The 12,424-nt window shown below is 39.6% G+C and overlaps 1 protein-coding gene across 2 annotated transcripts in view; it reads right to left on the reverse strand.

The window, feature by feature from the left end:
• Nucleotides 1-1,605: 1,605 nt before the first annotated feature.
• Nucleotides 1,606-12,424, reverse strand: part of CNTN1 (contactin 1) — a 310,396-nt gene continuing 299,577 nt past the window's right edge. For both annotated transcript variants that reach the window (XM_084810709.1, XM_084810708.1), the window contains exons 27-28: nt 10,765-10,921; nt 1,606-4,152 (exon numbers count right to left, since the gene is read on the reverse strand). In XM_084810709.1, coding sequence (XP_084666835.1) covers nt 4,073-4,152; nt 10,765-10,921 — 237 coding nt within the window. In that variant the 3' untranslated portion in view covers nt 1,606-4,072. The remainder of the gene's footprint in view (nt 4,153-10,764; nt 10,922-12,424) is intronic.

Consider the following 12,424-nt stretch of genomic DNA (forward strand, 5'->3'; position numbering starts at 1 on the left):
GCCAGGTCTGCACCCTCATCCAGGATCATGTCATGGATGAGGGAGGTTTTCTGAGTAACAGACCTGGCATTGCAGAGCAGCAAACGAAGGCCAGAAGATGGGGTCACGCCTCCCCCAGCCATCCTTTGGCTCTGGACAGGCCCGGAGCAGGGGACAGATACTACACATCTCTCCCTTGTTCCCCTTACCTGGCACAGCCTGCCCCTAGTGCTCCGCCAGTGCCTGCCGCCCAGCCTCGGTATCTTCTGGCCCCCAACACTCCCCCCACTGCCTCCATCAGGCGGACACATGCCCCCTCGCTCCCGCCTATCAGGCAGGCTACCCACCCCTAAAAACACAACAAAATCCCCCCAACAAAATAAAACAAACAAACAAAACAATTAAAAACAATTATAGTTTTCTTTTCTGATAGGGTCCATGGCACTTGGGGGGGGAGGGGGTTTAAACCTTTCTCCACCCATTTTTTCCTGAAATCACACACATACACACACAGGAGAAGGGGTTTAAAAGAAGAACTACATTGACTACATTGTGTTATGTACAGTAAAGGATTTTCATGGACTCTTTCTGGTTGCCTTAGCATCGTGCTGAATTCCAGTCCATTCTCCAGATATTCTGTAGCCTTTGTGTAAGACCAGCTTGTGCCATTAGATCAGGATTCATCACTCTGATCCCCTCCTTGCACCTGGGGAAGGAGATCCTGGCCGGTATGGATTCATTGGCAGGCTCTTCTTTCATTCTCTTCCTTTTCCAAGACAGATGTAACCTGGATGGTATATCATAGAAAACAAATCTTGCACTAAAACATTTTATGGCAGTTTACATGCTGCCCTGGTGCTTCACGAGTACAGCAGTCTGAAATAAACTTCCTTTTGTTTATTGTCACCAGGTGCATAAAATGTACAACAGTTAGTTAAAAGAAATATGGGAAAATGCATAACCTGATTTTGCCGACTTTCAGCTTTTGTTACACTACTCAAATGCCTTTCCAATTACAAATATGCTGCACACATTGACGTGGTTATGCAATGGATCAGTTTTCTGCACACGTGTTCCACCTTCAGCTTCTTTGGAGCTGATCCAGCTGTTGTCTAAAATAAATTAGACTCAACTTTGAAACCAGGAATGGCAGAATCTTGGCTTTGGCAGAGCTTGCTTTTGCCAGTTAAACTAGCAACACATCACAGGTCTTGTAACAACTTTGTGTCATGTATGAAAGGTTTTTAATCAAAGGGAGGATTTAAAGCTCTTCCTATAGAAGAGCTTTTAAATTCACTGGGAGGCTGCATCTCCTACCTTACTGACTAAAGCAGTAATCAATTAACGTATTTTTTTAAATTGCCAAAAATTTAAAAAATTAAATTTAAAAATTAGCATGGTGGCGTTTCCAAACATAATCAGTTACAGCAGGGAAACTTAATGATCAAGGACAAGGGTGTCAATTAATCCATTGGTCCCATGATGATGAAAAGCTTCCAGAGGACAATTTGTTTCTATGGATAATGTTTCTTCCACTCCCCCCACCCCGCCCTTCCCTCTGTCTCTCTCACACACAAACAAATCTACTTAAACCCCTGGAAAAGGCAAATGACAATTGTTACATTTGGAGTACCAGTAATACATTTATTTAATTATAATTTATTTTTCAACCATAAAACGGACAGAGCATGGTCCAGTTCTACTCAATAGGAAAGAAAATAATAAAAAGTAACTTTAAAAAAAATCCAAAAATCACCAGTATCAAATAATACTAATATCAATATTGTCTGAAATACAAAGAAACAACCAATGTGTCTATCTATATAAACTTTAATTAAGAACCTTGCATTGTAAAGCAGATGATACAGTATATAGTTAGTTGTGCTGACAACTGTTGGGAACTGAATGTCCCAGTAAAATCTGTACAATTGTGTGGAACAATGTAAATCTGGGATTAGCTAATTAGTATGAGTGATAACATCTAGCTCATCTGTTAAGATTAAATTAAATAAGTGTGCTTTGGCCTTCCAAATTCTCCTCATGCAAAAACAATCTGGTTTTGTTCCTCATACCATGTGTTAGAAAATTAAAAGGCAATCATGCATTTTGGCAAAAAAAGAAGTTGTGTTTGTAGGTTATATAAAAATAAGTCATACTGCATAAAACCTGAACAAATGAAAGTATATCACAGAAGGCTTCCAAGGTATTAGTTCCTTATGCATGAAGACATCTTAGTTTCTTTAAAATAATTACATAATTTATGAAAGTCAGTAGTGCTTGTGTAGCTTTTAACATTCTTCTATAGGGAAATTATCATTTTAATCTACTTTTTAAAAAAAAGTTTCAACTTGTAACAAAGAGTCAAAATGAAAGTAAAACAGTATTGTTGATATTGTCCATGAATACAAGTCTGAACTTTTAGAATGTAAATATATAGTACAAAAATCATACAAATTAACAAAGGGGTGTAAAGTATTGACAGGTTTGTTCTTGCTTCATGTAGATAGTATTATTATGGGCATCTACAGTATCAGTCCTAAAAGTTAAATTCTATCTCTAAAGCAGCTAGCAAGACTGTGCTAATAAAACATGATTCAAAGCTTATAGTTCTTGAAGCATCAGACACTGCCGATTCAATATCACATGGGGTGAGTTCTTCCCCCAACAGTCACACCAAATTCCCAGCACACTGTGGATTCCAGTAGAAATGGGTGTTTCTTTTTAATAACTTTAAAGCACAGAAACAGTCAGAACAAAGACACTCTGTACCTCCTATGAGTATTCCAGTTTTGGAAAGATAACTAACACTTAAAGAAGACAGAATGGTTGAGATCCACCTGAATTTTAATAACATCTATCTCTTGGGATCATTAAATAGGGAAAATCATGTTAGAATTTTACAACTCTTATTTACAGCTCTAGGAAGTAGAACAATATTAATTTATTGGAAAATGCAAATCATTCTCCTAATGGTTAGCCTTCACTAAAGTAAGGCAATATGTGCATCACAAAAAAATAAATCTCAGGATTTGCTATGTGCTACTTTGTCTTTTTACTCCATATCCCATTCGTTATTAATGTGGGAGATTCGAGCTTTAAATATCACTTTAAATACTCTATCCATTTTAATATTGATCCTATCATGGAATCATTTTTCAAATTTCCATCATGCCATTATATTGGCTAGTAAAAAACAAGCTGCTTATAATGTTGAAATTTAAATCTGGTAATTTATGACAGAAGTGGAATTACTCATATGTGGCAATAAGTAAATTTGCTTATATAGCTATTAATATCACTAAAAGCAAAATAAATCTCTCTGTGACAGAAAATTCACACTTGGCTTGGCTAGCTTTATTTCTAAAACAACATGTTGAGTTAAAGTATCATCTTAAAATTAAGGTGCTGGAAAATCCTTTACTGTTACTACTCATATAACAGTTACAAATACATCTGAAATGAGATCCATTGCTACTGAACTTGGATTCCAGTGTTCTCAATCCACATTTAGCCACTTCAAAAAGAAAAGATGTAAAAAAAAAGAATTCAATGTTTTTGCTTTGACTGTATCTCTAAAAACCTGAAAAGTCATAAATGACAGGGGCCATTCAAAAATATGCAGTGCACGAAACAGATAGGATAGTACGGACAGACGTAGTTACTCCTACATATACCACATACAATCAACATTTCAATCTCTATTATGTTTTCACAATTTGTTATTAAAGTTTAAGCACCTATGTGTGGTGATTTTACTTTTCCTGTACAGCCTATGTTATTGGATTTTAACACTGTAACTTGCCCCATTGGACCGAACCATGCAACTGTTGTGGATCAGCACAAGTGTTTTATAAGGCATAATTGGAACAAGTTAAAAATCATTCCTCAAACTTCCAAAAGTTGAGTTGCTTGATGAAGGAGTTCCTGGATGCCTCAATCTTTGAAGTCCATAGTTAAGTCGGGAGGATAATTTGCTTGAAAGGGAAATTTATTTGGCTTAGGATGGTGCCACAGGAATCAAAAAAGAACTCAAATCTTCTCAGGGTGGAAGGTCCTTTGCACTAAGTTGAGGATATGTTAAATCCAGCTACATTCAGAATTCCATGTAGAGAAGGATGCCAATGGCAGGAAGCAATAACCCAAGACAACTAGGTGATACACCAGCAGCAAGTCCTGGAAATCAAACAGATGGTGCTTTTTAAAAATTAAGTGACAGTAATTATATTAAACATTGGCTGAGACCAGAGATAAAACAAACTTGCTTCTAATGATTTTCCTCAAACCTTTTTTGTAATTTTTGATATTTGCCAAATATTTTCTGAAGCAATCCAGGTCCCTGATCCAAATTAGGGGTGTGCATCTGTTTTGTAACAAATGAAAAACTGAAATGAAAAGGGCACATTTGTTTCATTCTTTTACTATTAAAGAAATAAATACCAGAATTCTGAATATCATATACTCATTTATTGCTCATTCAGAATGCATTTGGAGCCATTTTAGCTTTCATTTCCCCCCAGCAGCCAGAATTTCTGATGGCAGTTACATGGAGAGCTAGAGCGAGCAGGAAAAAGGCATCTACACTGCAAGCTGTCCAATTTTCTATTAAAACACATTTTAGCAAAAGTGTCCCAACATTCTGATAGGTCCTCTTTCCACAAAGAATCTTCCAATCATTGTAGCAAGGGGACAGACTTGTGAAAGTCCATAAAAGAGGGAGACAAGAGCTTTATTTTTTCTTTTCTGTTTTGTTTGCCTGTTCTTTCTTCTTGGTGACTCAGTATTTGCAGGTTCCTATGGTCTTTCTTTGTCTTATTTAATTGCCTGTAAGACAGGGATACTTTGACCTAATCATATGAAATCTGGCAGATCTGATTCCTTGGAGGGGTAGTAAATCCCTGCAATTTTCATGCTAGTTAGGTGGAAAATACAGAAGTTCCAGGCAGCAGAAGACTAGCGTGGGTCTCCCATTTAAAGCAATGGGAAATGAAAATGAATGGAAACAATAAAAACAATTTAATAAGGACAGTAACTGTGATTTTAACAAATGAATAACTATATGAATGATGTCTTAATAATAAAAAAATAGGACACAATAGCTAACACCCCCCCCCCCGAAACTTCCACAGTCTTAGTTCAAATTGAGTCGTATAGAGTAATATGTGTGGTATAAAAAAAATAGTGGCCATAGGTAACTAACAAAGATATGCATTCCTATCTACACGGAGAGATTGATGGAAATGTTCAAGGTTTGTGTGTGTAAAATGTGTCAGTCCTCATCTGTCTTTCCACACAAAGTTGCCTATCAAGCCACTCAGAGGGAGCCTTAGAGTTTTCATCACTCAAGATAGCAGTGCCATTCATCACCCCGTTGCAGCTTCTTCCTCTCACTCACTGCACTGTTTGCTTGAGTACCACCTACTGCTTTCTCTTTCTCTTCAGGTAGCTGGGGAAGAACATCCCAAAATAGTCATGGCTTTCTACAAGGACAGTTTTCTCTATTTCTGTGCCGTCTTATATCAAACAGGCCATTCTGGGAAGCTGGATTTATTCTGGAGACTCTTCCCTGTTTACTAGAGGAAGAGGTGAAGCATTTAAGTGACAGTATAGAGGGTAGCAGCAGTTGATGACAGAGCCAGTGGCAGAATTCTGCCCCCACACACATAAAAATTGCCTCACAGTCAGGCCAGATTCAAAACCAGTTGAAAGGCAATAAAAATACTAATTACAAAGACATGGCAAAAGTCAATGGGTAGGATACAGAGTTCCCTTTCCATGAAAAAGAAGGGGTTTCCATGAAAAAGAAGGGCATTTGTGGAAGGGACAGTAATTCAGCAGAGGCTCTCACTGGAGAAAAGATGGGAGGTAATTTTCAGTGATTCTCACTTCCTCCTGAAGCCCCTTCCCCCACCTCCTATATTGTTCCACAGGGTGTCTCAGCCCCCCAGAGCAGTGTTTCGGGGGAACAAGGGGCAGGAGGAATTGAGGAAAACTGACTCTTCTGAACTTCCTCCAACAGACGTGCCCCATGATGTGAGTGGAGTTCACTGACTTGTGATTAGGGATGTCGGAGAAATCTGCAATGGATTGTAGTGAGTTTGGATTTGCATGAATCTGACCTGCGGATTCTGTACCTGACCGGCTTTTTCTGAGCCATGCCGATTCTGTGAACTTGCGGGCTGGTTTTTCATGGGGGGCGGGAATTTGTGCTAATTCACATAGCGCTAATGCACACTTGTGCAAATGCACTAATCTGCATAAATTAATGTGTATTTGTGCTATTTTGCATTAACTAACCTAGCTAATGTACGTTAGTGCATATAGCAGTAATGTGAAATAATGCTAATGCAAACTAGGGCAAATAGAATGAAATCCAGGTAAAAAAACATCCAATTACATCAAAGAGCAGATGATGGAACGAAAGATGCCTGAAAATCCATGAAACAGACAGAATGGATTTAACAAAGTCTGAACATCCCTACTTGTGATATATCTAACTTTTTCAAATTCTTGTATATGTATAGGAAATATGATTTTGGCACTTTTTCTGGCCTATCAGCATATTCAACAGTCTTTTAGCATATTTCCTCAACTTCCAGTTATTAAAGGAGAAGTCAAGTCCAGAGAGGACGCCAAGCCTACCACCTTACAATCAGAACAACTTTTCATCTGGCAATCTAACATCCAGTTATCTGACTTACTGTATATAAATACTGTGTTCTTATGTATAAAACATTCTGTTCTGTTAATCTCCTGCTGCAGCCCATATATTTATGGCAGACATCTTATGTAGAGACCTGGCTAATTCATTGTATAAATCAATTTCAGCCGTGGAAATTTTACATTCACTTTTATTTTTAAGCCTATGATTAAAGCATCTATGGTAGAGGGTGAAGAGTGCATCTTTGAACATGGTATTTGATTCTGTTTGAGGTAGCAACCACTGTGCTGGATTTCTATGCAGCCACTGGCCAAAATATAGTTCAAAGCTACAACTCATGGATTCTTAAAACACTTCTGCACAAAAATGTCTAGAAACAAAACCAGAGGAAGTCAGCCATACTTAACTCCCACTGAAATCAATGTGACCTAAGCACACAGTGAAAAACCTACATCTTACTGATTTCAAGTTGTAATTGCCTAATAAGAGTATACCCTCTTAATGGATAAAATATTAAGGAGGTTTGGTTCTTCAAGTTAAAATTGGCCGATCTAGAAGAAATGTGTTGAAGTTCCACTGCAAACAATGGTTCTTACAGAACCATCTTAGTCTATCCAACCATATTTAACAATGGATTACAATATACACTCATGAAAAACATTATTTATGTTAGGCTGGTACATTGCCACACTGGCAAACCACACTTTGAGATCAATTTTGATCAAGAACACATTTGTACTGTTATTGTGAAGTATACCCTCAAGGCATTCATTCTAGCAGAATGAAATTTGCTTCAGTTACCCATACATTTCCTGCTAACTCAGACAAACAGTATACTGTATCACATATCTTCTAAATGCAGTGCTTATGGGTGAGAAGAAAAAGTTACCAACATTTGGCTTATGGTACTATGCCTACTGAGAGATTTGAGGGGATGCAAGGCTAAAAGTGTAAATCTTATGAATATTTTATACAAATCCCAGATGGATGTGGTAGCCTTATGTTACTCAGTTGTGAAGGAAATAAATTCTGCACATCTTCAAAACCAGTGTCTTCTTTATTATTACTTCCTGTAAGACAAGACTGCAGACTGACATTCAAACAGTTCTGGAGAAAAACACTGGCTCAAATTAACTGTTGTGTCCAACATTTTCCATGGTATGGTATCTGAGCACTGAGCAATACATGAAGTCTTGTGTTGTTACTGTTAAAAAAAAAAAAAGTCTGGTACACATGGATAACCTATTCAGAAGCAGAGTTTAAAAAAAGCAGTATTACAGGAGTGAAGGAAAAGGAACCAGAGTGCAAGCTCATTGGAAGACCCACTGATTGGGTGATTACACAATAACCAGGGACAATTTCTAACTTATAGAAAGAGGGCAGCTTGTGCCACAGGATTGTGGCCCCCCAGATGTTTTAGCCTACAATTCCCATCAGCCCTAGCCAGCATAGCTAATGCTGAAGGGTGATGGGAGATGTAGGCCAAAACATCTGGAGGGCTACAAGTTGCCTACCCTTGTACCAGAGGGACTGATTACAGGTTGGGCATACCTGTTTCCCAGCCTCTGGAAATAGGTATGCCCAACAGTTCAGTCCAGTTCCATTCCATGGGACTTTTTTCTGCCTGTGCCAAAACAGAGTCCCTGGAAACAGTAACCATATAGCTAATTCACTTGCTGAATGCCTTTCATGAAGACAGATCTGATTAAAAAAAAAACATTAGTCATCCAAATTAATCACAATTAATGGATTTTGTCCTATCTATCAGATCATGAGCTTCTTGTTGCAAAATTTCGGCTTAAATTGAAGAACGTAGGGAAAACCACTAAACCATTCAGGTATGACCTAAATCATATCCCTTATGAATATACAGTGGAGGTGAGGAATAGATTTCAGGGATTAGACCTGCTAGACAGAGTGCCTGAGGAACTATGGACGGAGGTCCGTAACATTGTTCAGGAGGCAGCAACTCAAACCATCCCCAAGAAAAAGAAATGCAAGAAAGCCAAGTGTCTGTCTGATGAGGCTTTAAAAGTAGCTGAGGAAAGAAGGGAAGCAAAAAGCAAGGGAGAAAGGGGAAGATATATCCAACTGAATGCAGAGTTCCAGAGAATAGCAAGGAGAGATAAGAAGGCCTTCTTAAATGAACAATGCAAAGAAATCGAGGAAAACAACAGAATGGGAAAGACTAGAGATCTCTTCAAGAAAATCGGAGATCTCAAGGGAACATTTTGTGCAAAGACGGGCATGATAAAGGACAAAGAAGGAAGGGACCTAACAGAAGCAGATAAGATTAAGAAGAGGTGGAAAGAATACACAGAAGAACTATACAGGAAAGATCTGAATGTCCCTGATAGCCATGATAGTGCGGTCACTGAACTTGAGCCGGACATCCTAGAGAGTGAAGTCAAGTGGGCCTTAGGATGCATTACTAACAACAAAGCTAGCGGAGATGACAGTATTCCAGCTGAGCTATTTAAAATCCTAAAAGATGATGCTGTTAAAGTGCTGCATTCAATATGCCACCAAATTTGGAACACTCAACAATGGCCACAAGACTGGAAAAGGTCAGTTTACATTCCAATTCCAAAGAAGGGCAATGCCAAAGAGTGTTCAAACTACCGCACAATTGCGCTCATTTCACATGCCAGCAAGGTGATGCTCAAAATCCTACATGCTAGGCTTCAGCAGTATGTGAACCGAGAACTACCAGAAGTACAAGCTGGGTTTTGAAGAGGCAGAGGAACTAGAGATCAAATCGCCAACATTTGCTGCATCATGGAGAAAGCAAGAGAATTCCAGAAAAACGTCTATTTCTGCTTCATTGACTACGCTAAAGCCTTTGATTGTGTGGATCACAACAAACTGTGGCAAATTCTTAAAGTGATGGGAGTACCAGACCACCTTACCTGTCTCCTGAGAAACCTGTACGAGGGTCAAGAAGCAACAGAAAGAACCAGACATGGAACAACCGAGTGGTTCAAAATTGGGAAAGGAGTACGACAAGGCTGCATATTGTCACCCTGCTTATTTAACTTATATGCAGAGTACATCATGAGAAATGCCGGGTTGGATGAATCAGAGGTCGGAATTAAGATTGCTGGGAGAATTACCAACAACCTCCGATATGCAGACGATACCACCCTAATAGCAGAAAGCGAAGAGGACCTAAAGAGCCTCTTGTTGAGGGTGAAAGAGGAAAGTGCAAAAGCTGGTTTGAAACTCAACATTAAAAAAACAAAGATCATGGCATCTGGCCCTATCACGTCCTGGCATATAGAAGGGGAAGAAATGGAAGCAGTGACAGATTTTACTTTCTTGGGCTCCAAGATCACCGCAGTCGGTGAGTGTAGCCATGAAATTAAAAGACGCTTGGTCCTTGGGAGGAAGCTATGGCAAACCTAGACAGCATAGTAAGAAGCAGAGACATCACATTGCCGACAAAGGTCCGTCTAATCAAAGCTATGGTTTTCCCAGTAGTAATGTATGGCTGTGAGAGCTGGACTATAAGGAAGGCTGAGCGCCGAAGAATGGATGCTTTCGAACTGTGGTGCTGGAGAAGACTGTTACGAGTCCCCTGGACTGCAAGGAGGTCAAATCAGTCCATCCTAAAGGAAATCAACCCTGAGTGATCATTGGAAGGACAGATACTGAAGCTGAAGCTGAAATATTTTGGCCACCTAATGCGAAGAGAAAACTCTCTGGAAAAGACCCTGATGCTGGGAAAGACTGAAGGCAAAAGGAGAAGAGGACGGCAGAGGCTGAGATGGCTAGATAGCATCACCGATGCAATGAATATGAACTTGAGCACGCTCCAGGAGAGAGCGCAGGACAGGGAGGCCTGGCGTGCTATGGTCCATGGGGTCACGAAGAGTCGGACATGACTGAACGACTGAACAACAACAAATCATCCCACTTAATGGCAAAATCTGAAAAAGAAGACAAGAACCTGATTCCAATAGAGTATATTTTGTTTATTGAGGAATGGTTGAATCCTGGTTACGATGGAAAAGATTGGATATTTGTTCTGGAATATTTTTATTAGAATGAAAGTGGAATATACTCTGCAGAAAAGAGAATATATACTTTTATATTTCAAATCCAGATATATTTTAAAGGCTACATACCTGGAATTTTTACTTGAGCTACTTCTCCATCTCCCCCTTCACTGTGCACTCGAACTTCAACAACATATTGACCCTTAACAGGGGCGGGAACTTCTATATAATGTTTACCTGTCTTAAACAGTGTGCCATTAAACTGGCCATCGGGTCTATAGAGCACCTTTTAGAGACAAAATATAACATGGTACAAGGGGTAAGTCCACAGTATAATTTGAGTACTAAAACACATATTGGGTTGGATCCAGATTTAGGCGTGTACAACCAGGCTGGCAGAAGTAGACTTCCCCATTCCCTCCTCCCCACAGCAGCCACCCCAGCCACCTGAAAATGCTATACAGGGGGTTGGGGGACCCTGCTGAATGGGGTGAGCTGTGGTGCAGGGGGGAAGGGGAATCCCCGAAAACTAAGCAGAGGTACCTTCCATAAGTGGAGCCCTTCCGTCCCCAGAAGGCAGTTCCTGGATCCAACCCATTTCATTCTAAAAAAGCATTAAAGAAATAACTAAAGAATGAAATGAACATTTACAAGAATACCAAAATTAAGTGCATTGTTCTAATGGGAATGCTCAGGTAATTTAAACTGATTTCCAGTTTTAACTGGCTAAATCTCTAACTACGTCCATCTCTATCTGGCTAAAATAGATGTGATGTCCAGAGATCCATGATTGATCTTGCACAGTTTTTACGAATGGCAGATACAACTACATGTCTGTGAATTGTGTGTGAGTAGGAAAGAGAAATTTGGATCAGAGCCACAGTGCTGAATGAGAATGGATTTTTTAAAAACATTTTTCTTTCTGTGCCATTTTCCAAATCAAAGTCCCCCTCTAGAGTTGCTATTTGCCCCTCAAGGGAAAACTTACATGATGTGAGAAAAAATTTCTATCTTAGATCCATGGGAGTTTAAATATGAGATTTGAGCCTAGCTAATCCAACAAATCCAAAATTCATGGCATATTTGGAGGAACTAGGTGAGAAATAATTGTTAACGGTATCATAAGCTACCATGATTTTCCTCTTCATAGGTCATTTTTAAAAATAAAACTGAAAAATGGCTGACTTTCGTCTCTATTTCTTCTCTAGATTGGTGAGAGTAGATTGACAAATAACCCTCACCATAATGGAATGTGTGTGTTTAGGTTTTGCCTTACCTATACTGTGGACGTCGGTGCAGGTGACAGTGGGTTGAGATCCCTCCTTATGAGCATCAGGAATGATGCGTAGCTCCACTTGTCAGAGCTGAGTAGCATCCAGAGCATAGAGAGAGAAGCTCCAGCACAGCCTTCCACAGGAACATGGGAATCTGCCTCATACCAAGTCAGCATATTGGTCCATCTAGACCAGTATTGTCAACACTGACTCATGGCAGCTCTCAAGGGTCTCAGGCAGGAGTTTTTCCTGACCTGTCTGGAGATGCCTTCTGCATGCAAACCATGTGCTCTACCATTCAGTGGTGGCCCCCCCTGGCTGGGGCATGCTGGAAGTTATGATCCAGTTAGGGATGTAAGATAAATCCATTTGGGGGGTGGAGTGTGATGAGTTTTCCTATGCTCAGCCCCCAGGACTTCATTTGGGTTTCCACTGTTGCACCTAACTTGATCTGCAGTGAGTTGGCCAGTTTGTGGATTTTCAAGGATTTTTGCACATTTTTAACGTTCTACAAT

The sequence above is a fragment of the Heloderma suspectum genome, chromosome 7 (genome assembly GCF_057233095.1).
Source record: "Heloderma suspectum isolate Gila_16-S chromosome 7, 16-S_ref, whole genome shotgun sequence".
In the NCBI taxonomy this organism is placed as follows: Eukaryota; Metazoa; Chordata; class Lepidosauria; order Squamata; family Helodermatidae; genus Heloderma; species Heloderma suspectum.